The sequence below is a fragment of the Salmo salar genome, unplaced genomic scaffold, assembly GCF_905237065.1.
Source record: "Salmo salar unplaced genomic scaffold, Ssal_v3.1, whole genome shotgun sequence".
Taxonomy (NCBI): Eukaryota; Metazoa; Chordata; class Actinopteri; order Salmoniformes; family Salmonidae; genus Salmo; species Salmo salar.
Window position 1 is genome coordinate 61655 of NW_025548256.1, and position 10076 is coordinate 71730.

General features: G+C 41.0%; 1 protein-coding gene across 1 annotated transcript; it reads right to left on the reverse strand.

The window, feature by feature from the left end:
* Window positions 1–9076: 9076 nt before the first annotated feature.
* LOC123732818 (urocortin-3-like) lies at window positions 9077–10076 on the reverse strand. The gene is made up of 2 exons (XM_045712114.1): window positions 9883–10076; window positions 9077–9584 (listed from the first exon to the last, which is right to left on the reverse strand). Exon 2 carries the CDS (start codon window positions 9576–9578, stop codon window positions 9117–9119), a length of 462 nt encoding a protein of 153 aa, XP_045568070.1. The 5' UTR covers window positions 9579–9584; window positions 9883–10076; the 3' UTR covers window positions 9077–9116.

A 10076-nucleotide genomic window follows, 5' to 3' on the forward strand; every position in this document is an offset into this window, starting at 1 on the left:
CGGTCATCTGAGCAATCTGATTGGCCAGCAGTACCATACTGCACTTGATTTCCTCTCCAGGCCCACGGGGAAGTGGTGGGAGTTTGTACCTTCAAACACATGAAATGGCAACAGTTTGCCTACCTACCACCAACAGCCAGACACTAATACAATTTTTTTTAGGAACACAAGGCTTTATCGCGTCGACTAGAACTGCCTTGGAGATCGACACGTCGATCGCGATCGACCGGTTGGTGAACACTGGCATAGATGATGGTTTGCCCCATCCTGCGATCTACAGTATGTATCAGATACTCAACATGATCTGCTCACACCTACTGTAGTGTTCCGAGAATAAACCACATGAAAACAAGACTAGACACTATGGAATACAACGCTTTTACTATCTCATCCTGGAAAATACAAGGTCTGAGGTCATCTCCCTTTGGCCTAAAGAGCAGGAATACAGACTTAATCAAAGAAATTGGAAATACAGAAAGTGTCATCACAGATAGAACAATGAGACAAATGTGAAGCATCTGCTTGGCGTTTCCACTCACTACCACATATGGTAGTGAGAGGAAGCCCACTGGCCGGCAGTGGGAGATTAAACATAAATATAACTTAAAACCTGTTGGGGCTCGGGGGCAGTATTGAGACATTTTGAAAAAAATATGTGCCCATTTTTAACTGCCTCCTACACCAACTCAGAAGCTAGGATATGAATATTATTAACACATTCGGATAGAAAACACTCTGGAATTTTCTAAAACAGTTTGAATGGTGTCTGTAAGTATAACAAAACTCATATTGCAGGGAAAAAACCTGTAGAAAAATAGATAAAAAAAAATGTGAATTTTTGTGACTGTACTATTTAGTGTCATTGTTTTATAGATACCATAGTGAGAAAGGATTCATTTCGCAACACCTACGGCTTCACTAGATGTCAACGATCTTTATAAAGTTGTTTGAAGCGTCTATGATAAACAGAGAGCAAATTAGAATCCAAGGAAGTTGACATGTCATCACTTCATTTTTAGCCTGCGCCGCATAAATCTGAGAAACGTGAGTTTGTCTTCATTGTTTATCTAGACATAGGATAGGTTGTGTGAAAATATTACTGATGTTTAACGTTAAAAATGGACCAAAAGATTAATGCTAAACAACATTTGACATGTTTGAACGAACATAAATAGATTATTTACTAGGTTTTTTTAGCTTTTCGCATGATTTTACACTCCCCCACCACGCTTTGTGGGAGCATAATGAACGCTAAGTACTTGGTGTTATTTGGACATAAATTATGAACTTTGTCAAAAGAAACCACATTGTTCCGACCTGGGATGCCTTCCGGACCTGGGATGCCTGCCTTCTGATGGAGATAATCAAAGGTAAGGTGATATTTACAATGTTATTATCGATTTTAGATTATGCTAACTGTATAGCATAGCCTGTTGTTCTTAGCATAGCACCCCGTTTATTGCAAAATGTGATTTCCCAGTAAAGTTATTTTGAGATCTGGCCATTCGGTAGCAATTACGAGATGATAATATATTATTCTTTGAATGACAATATTATAATTTACCAATGTTTTCGAATAGTAATTTTGTTATGTTCACCGGAAGCATTTCAGAGAAGAAAAAATCTGAATTTCACGCTACTGTAAAATGCTGTTTTTGGATATAAATATGAACTTGATGGAACAAAAAATGCATGTATTGTATAACATAATGTCCTAGGAGTGTCATCTGATGGAGATTGACAAAAGTTAGTGCATAATTCTAGCTGGTTTCTGCTTTTGGTGACGCCTGACCTTGAATTGAAAATGGATGTTTGTACTTTTGTGGCTATGTACTGTCCTAACATAATCTAACTTTATGCTTTTGGCCGTAAAGCCTCTTTGAAAATCGAACAATGTGGTTAGATTAAGGAGATGTTTATCATTTAAATTGTGTAAAATAGTTGATTGTTTGAGAAATTGAAATTATTAGATTTTTTGATGTTTTGAATTTCCAGCCTTGTTAGCAATCCCGGCTCGGGGTTCATTGCTAACCTGTAGCCCCAACAGGTTTTAACCAGGCAAGTCAGTTAAGAACAAATTCTTATTTACAATGACAGCCTACACCAGCCAAACTCAGACAACACAGGACCAATTGTGCACCACACTATGGTACTCCCAATCACAGTCAGTTGTGATACAGCCTGGATTCAAACCTGGGTGTCTGTAGTGACCCCTCTAGCCCTGAGATGCAGTGCCTTAGACCAGTGTGCCACTCAGGAGCCAGGGAGAAGATGGAAAGAGATTCATTTTGGCTGTCATTCTGCACATTTTCTCATCTATGAAAAATGTGATCAATACTGTTCCCAAAACTAAAATCTGTAATGAACAGAGTGGACTAGGTATTGTAGACTTTACCCTTTGCAAAAGTTTGTAAAAATCACGTTGTTTAGGAGTGCAAAGGCGAATTTAGATATTGAACACGTGTACTTCACAGAGGAGGGGTTCCCTAACGGAAATATGCAGATGCCTGCAAGAATGCGCCAATAGGATCTCGCTAGCTCGTGCTTGGCTCTGCCCACCTCCTTGTTGGTTCTACCCACTATGACTCATTTGTTTCCATTTGAAATGACAGGCTGTGGTCTATCTGTGTTTAGTTATAAAAAATATTTGTTATCATCCTAAAAGAAACATGGTATAGAAGAGAAGGACCCACTGGTTGCCCTCTAGGTTACAGAGAGCTGGTAGTCCCAACCACCAAACTACCAGGTGTGAAACAGGGAAGAGAATCAGGTGGTATGCTAATTTGATATAGAGCAGACATAACCCACTCTATTAAATTAGTAAAAACAGGAACATTTTACATCTGGCTAGAAATGAATAAGGAATTTATCTAAACAGAGAATGTCCTCATGTGTGCTACCTATATCCCCCAATTGAATCCCCATACTTTAACGATGACAGCTTCTCCATCCAGAGGGGGAGATCAACCATTTCAGGCCCAGGGACATGTACTAGTCTGTGGCAACCTAAATGCCAGAACTGGACAAGAACCCGACACTCAGCACACAGGGGGACAAACACCTACCTGGAGGTGAAAATATTCCCTCACAAAGATGGTGTAAACTTGGCAGCAGAAAGCCTAAACAGTATATTTAACATTTTAGCTTCCCTAACAAATCTAAAAATGCAGACAACCTAAGAAACTTAACAACATTGACAAATGGTTAGATGAAGAATACAAAGACCTATGAAAGGAATTGAGAAACCTATCTAACCAAAAACATAGAGACCCAGAAAACCTGAGCCTACGCCTTCACTATGGTAAATCACTAAAACAACACAGAAATACACTACGGAAAAAGAAGGAACAGCACGTCAGAAATCAGCTCAATGTAATTGAAGAATCCATAGAATCTAAAATTGAAACACACTAAACGAACAACAACACAAAGATTTATCTATCCAAAATGAGATGTATGGATAAACCACCTCCAATCTTTTTGGCAATATAACAATATAACAAAGAACAAATAGTAAAAACATATACATGATAATTTACAAATCTTATAATAAACTATTAAAGACTACCAGAACCCACTGGATTCTCCAATTACATTGAATGACCTACAGGACAAAATACAAACCTTCCAACCCAAAAAGGCCTGTGGTGTTGATGGTATCCTAAATGAAATGATAAAATATACAGACCACAAATTCCAATTGGCTATACATAAACTCTTTAACATCATTCTCAGCTCTGGCATCTTCCCCAATATTTGTAACCAAGGACCCCAATAACTACCGTGGGATATGCGTCAACAGCAACCTTGGGAAAATTCTCTGCATTATCATTAACAGCAGACTTGTATATTTCCTCAGTGATAACAATGTACTGAGAAAATGTCAAATTGGCTTTTACCAAATTACCGTACGACAGACCATGTATTCACCCTGCACACCCTAATTGGCAAACAAACAAACCAAAACAAAGGCAAAGTCTTCTCATGCTTTTTGACTCAGGGTCTGCTATATAAATTGATCGAAAGTGGTGTTGGGGGAAAAACATATGACATTATAAAATCAATTTTCACAAACAACAAGTGTGCGGTTAAAATTGGCAAACAACACACACATTTCTTTCAACAGGGCCGTGGGGTGAAACAGGGATGCAGCTTAAGCCCCACCCTTTTCAACGAATTGGCGAGGGCACTAGAACAGTCTGCAGCACCCGGCCTCACCCTACTAGAATCTGAAGTCAAATGTCTACTGTTTGCTGATGATCTGGTGCTTCTGTCCCCAACCAAGGAGGGGCCTACAGCAGCACCTAGATTTTCTGCACAGTGAATTTCAGTAAGACAAAAATAATGCTGTTCCAAAAAAGGTCCAGTTGCAAGGACCACAAATACCATCTAGACACTATTGCCGTAGCGCACACAAAAACTATACATAACTCAACCTAAACATCAGCACCACAAGGTAACTTCCACAAAGCTGTGAACAATCTGAGAGACAAGGCAAGAAAGGCCTTCTACGACCTCCCAATTAGGATCTGGCTAAAAATACTTGAATCAGTTATAGAACCCATTGCCCTTTGTGGTTGTGAGGTCTGAGGTCCGCTCACCAACCAAGAATTCACAAAAGCATCCTCCGTTTACAATGTAAAACACCAATACCTGACCACTGTGACTGACCCAAAATTAAGGAAAGCTTAGACTATGTACAGGCTCAGTGAGCATAGCCTTGCTATTGCGAGAGGCCGCCGTAGGCTATGGGCACACTGCCCACAAAATGAGGTGGAAACTGAGCTGCACTTCCTAACCTCCTGTCAAATGTCTGACCATATTCGAGACACATATTTCCCTCAGATTACACAGATCCACAAAGAACTTGAAAACAAATCTAATTTTGATAAACTTTCATATCTACTGGGTGAAATAGCACAGTGTGACATCACAGCAGCCATCAATTGAAATGTAATTTAATTGTAATAAAGATTATGGGTATATTGACAAGATACATGTCTCTCTGCCCCAACAATGGGATCATTGTCCAAAAAGAGGCACAGCGGGCTGTCTAGCTCCCGCCTATCCTTCGTTTGGATTGGTGGATAAAATACATATCATTATTGTAATCCTATTTTGAATATTCAACGAGGGTTGTTGACTTCACCCTCCTGTATTCAATGGAGAGATGCTATGCTACTAGCCTCATGTCATGAATCTGTCGGATAGATATCAGTTTGTCTCTGTGAATGGTTTGTCCTCTGACAAATCAACTGTACATTTCGGTGTTCCTCAAGGTTCCGTTTTAGGACCACTATTGTTTTCACTATATATTTTACCTCTTGGGGATGTCATTCGAAAACAAAATGTTAAATTTCACTGCTATGCGGATGACACACAGCTGTACATTTCAATGAAACATGGTGAAGCCCCAAAATTGCCCTCGCTAGAAGCCTGTGTCTTAGACATAAGGAAGTGGATGGCTGCAAACTTTCTACTTTTAAACTCGGACAAAACAGAGATGCTTGTTCTAGGTCCCAAGAAACAAAGAGATCTTCTGTTGAATCTGACAATTAATCTGGATGGTTGTACAGTCGTCTCAAATAAAACTGTGAAGGACCTCAGGCGTTACTCTGGACCCTGATCTCTTTTGAAGAACATATCAAGACTGTTTCAAGGACAGCTTTTTCCATCTACGTAACATTGCAAAAATCTGAAACTTTCTGTCCAAAAATGACGCAGAAAAAGTAATCCATGCCTTTGTTACTTCTAGGTTGGACTACTGCAATGCTCTACTTTCCGGCTACCCGGATAAAGCACTAAATAAACTTCAGTTAGTGCTAAATACGGCTGCTAGAATCCTGATTAGAACCAAAAAATTTGATCATATTACTCCAGTGCTAGCCTCCCTACACTGGCTTCCTGTTAAGGCAAGGGCTGATTTCAAGGTTTTACTGCTAGCCTACAAAGCATTACATGGGCTTGCTCCTACCTATCTTTCCGATTTGGTCCTGCCGTACATACCTACACGTACGCTACGGTCACAAGACGCGGGCCTCCTAATTGTTCCTAGAATTTCTAAGCAAACAGCTGGAGGCAGGGCTTTCTCCTATAGAGCTCCATTTTTATGGAATAGTCTGCCTACCCATGTGAGAGACGCAGACTCAGTCTCAACCTTTAAGTCTTTACTGAAGACATATCTCTTCAGTAGGTTCTATGATTAAGTGTAGTCTGGCCCAGGGGTGTGAAGGTGAACGGAAAGGCTGGAGCAACGAACCGCCCTTGCTGTCTCTGCCTGGCCGGTTTCCCCTCTCTCCACTGGGATTCTCTGCCTCTGCCCCTATTACAGGGGCTGAGTCACTGGCTTACTGGTGTTCTTCCATGCCGTCCCTAGGAGGGGTGCGTCACTTGAGTGGGTTAAGTCACTGACGTGGTCTCCCTGTCTGGGTTGGCGCCCCCCCTTGGGTTGTGCCGTGGCGGAGATCTTTGTGGGCTATACTCGGCCTTGTCTCGGGATGGTGAGTTGGTGGTCGGAGATATCCCTCCAGTGGTGTGGGGGCTGTGCTTTGGCAAAGTGGGTGGGGTTATATCCTACCTGTTTGGCCCTGTCCGGGGGTATCATCGGATGGTGCCACAGTGTCTCCTGACCCCTCCTGTCTCAGCCTCCAGTATTTATGCTACAGTAGTTTATGTGTCGGGGGGCTAGGGTCTGTCTGTCACATCTGGAGTATTTCTCTTGTCTTTTCCGGTGTCCTGTGTGAATTTAAATATGCTCTCTCTAATTCTCTCTTTCTCTCTTTCTTCTTTCTCTCTCTCGGAGGACCTGAGCCCTAGGACCATGCCTCAGGACTACCTGGCTTGATGACTGCTTGCTGTCCCCAGTTCACCTGGCCGTGCTGCTGCTCCAGTTCCAACTGTTCTGCCTGCAGCTATGGAAGCCTGACCTGTTCACCGGATGTGCCACCTGTCCCAGACCTGCTGGAACCCTGACCTGTTCACCGGACGTGCTACCTGTCCCAGACCTGCTGTTTTCAACTCTCTAGAGACAGCAGGAGCGGTAGAGATACTCTCAAAGATCGGCTATGAAAAAGCCAACTGACACTTACTCTTGTGTTACTGACTTGTTGCACCCTCTACAACCACTGTGATTATTATTATTTGACCATGCTGGTCATTTATGAACATTTGAACATCTTGGCCCTGTGCTGTTATAATCTCCACCCGGCACAGCCAGAAGAGGACTGGCCACCCCTCATAGCCTGGTTCCTCTCTAGGTTTCTTCCTAGGTTTTGGCCTTTCTAGGGAGTTTTCCTAGCCACCGTGCTTCTACACCTGCATTGCTTGCTGTTTGGGGTTTTAGGCTGGGTTTCTGTACAGCACTTTGAGATATCAGCTGATGTAAGAAGGGCTATATAAATACATTTGATTTGATTTGAATATGCATAGCCATTTTGAGACAATTCTGATATAAAGTGTGTTTTCTCAAAGTTACCGGGATGTCCCCATGAGTGACAGAACACTGAGCAATTCACTGCGCAATGCCTCTATTTTCTGCTGGCTGCCCCACCACCACAGAAAGCACTGAGCTAGGCTGAAACACCTGCATTTTGGAGCTGCCTTACTCAAGAAAACAAAAAAGAGGCCATGTTTGTATGCAGCTTTATTAACTCAATGATATACATTTTTTTTTACATTGTTTGCAAACTGATATGTGACTCGTATTAATGCCAAAATAACATGCAAAACAGGCAAAGCCAATTTTTGGCCAAAAAATGTGGGGCTCAAAACAATGACGGGTCGCCACTGGGGTTAGGTATAAAATCAGATCTTTCAACTGTGTGGCTGTGACCATTCTGCAGAGCTGCCTCCAGAACAACATTCATGACAGAAAACCCTAACCTGAAGCTGGTTCACACATTCAAGTTTGCATGTAGGCTCACTTGTTGTCATAATAAATGCAATTTTTAATATAATACAATGTCAAAATAAATAACATCTTTAAATGCCTCTTAAATATAGAGACAAGGAAATGTAATGGTCACTGATGACTCCCAACTCCGTGTGTGTGTGTAATGCACCTGTGTTTAACGCACCTGAAAGCTATAGCATATATAGGGCCGATAATATATTTATAGTTCATATAGACAAAGCTGTTTTTTCCATTGGCTGACTGACTGACTGACTTGATTATGCCTAACACCTAAATTACAACACCTTCTAAATGTGAAAATGGCCGTTATTGAAGACAACGTTGAATTCATCTGCTTTTATTTGAGGAAAAATAATCCCTTGGTGTATAAAAATAACAGACATTTGATGATCAAACATTGAGGCTACCATGCATTTACCTTAAAATAACTCAGAAACATTTCACATTCTAGCGTCTATTCACAAAGGTATATAGGCTAAATCGATTCTCTTTACACTAAATATGTCGCAACATGCGTGCGAATTTCAATGAATGCAATTTGTTCACATAATTTGTATTGTACCGTACTGTCCTGTATTTCAAGCATATGCATATTCCTTGCTTTTCCAATAAAACGCGGGCACAATTGAGAGGAAATGCAAACCATTTCCATTGACAGGATAATTACAGTTTACACACTGATTTTATGCATGTGCAATTTACATATTTCCTCATTTGCCTTATCTAATTTCAAAGACCCCTCTCATTATACCACATTTCCTGGTTCGACCTTTAACACTCCAGTGGAAGACTAGAAGTTGTATAGCTTTATAGGGCCTAACCTTATCTTGAAAGTACTTTCATTTTAATTAATTGAAATGTATATTCTGAACAGAAATTAAAATCATTCAGTGTGTAGACTAGTTCAAAATAATCTCGAATTGTCTTTTGATTTTCTTTCAATTTCAGGGATTCTAAAATATAATAGTCCTGTACAGTAAACACTCCAATTGTACTTCAGAAAAGTCAATCTCAATAATCCCTATGTTTCGTATTTAAATTTGCTAGATCAGACCCACAGAAAAAAATAACATCTCACAAATACTGCATCTGAAAGTTCGATTTGAGTAAAAATAAAACTTCCAGCAAAACGTATTTGTCAGAGTGAAAAATCTAATATGTAATGGATAATCAGGGTAGCGGCTTCAACCGTCGGAGAGATAGTCTACTGTCTCTTCCTTCGTCCAATCTGCGCCATCAGACGCGCGTTGTCGGCCGCTTTTGCGCGCAGGTTCTTGGACTTTTGGATGTCAAAGAGAATGTTCATGATGTTGGTGGGCACATCTAGAGACAGGGTAAACTTGCTTAGCCGGTCATTATTTATGCTGTTCTGGAACATCTTACTCCTTAGCTGCGTCTGACTGAGAAACCTGTAGTTGGCGGGGTAAGTCGAAGTCCTTTTCTCCCGCGACTCTGCGGAGGAGAGAGTGTCTCCGGACTTGAAGAGGGAGCCCCAGCTTTCCGACACTGGGAACTCGTCACTGGGAACGTCGTTCGTCTGAACCTCAGATAGTATTTCATCGTCACAGAGGAGGTTGGAGTCGCTCTGGTACAGTCTGAGACAGAGGCTGGAGGTTGGCGCGCAGAGGACAGCCAGCACAACCAGGGTTCTTATGAACGGCATCATGATATCCTAAGTGATCGGAGAGAGAGAGAGAGAAAACCGTTCGTTTATTGGTCACTAAACTTTAAAAGTTCCCATATATCTGACAAATATAACCCTCTCCATGTTCACCATGCGTAAAGACAATAGTCCAAAAGAGTAGCTCAGTTTTACCGGTTATTGTCTTCCCTATTGTAAAGGATATAAAGCAACACTATGGTTTAAAAATGACTGATCCGATCAATACATTAAGTGAATGATATTGAAATATGTAACTACATTCATGATTTGAGCACACGGAAATGTGCCAGATCAAAAAATATCTTACCAAGTTCCGTGCACTGTAATTCTACAAGACAGTTTTCGCCAGAAAGTCACGTGTGACTAGTACAAACAAAAACAAAAAACACCCTAGATAACAATTGAATATATAATATAAAATAAAATATTGGTAATTCCAGCGTTTTAAAATTCGGGCTTCCCTGATTTCCCAACCTCGTTCTCGCCTTGTTCTTTCCGCGT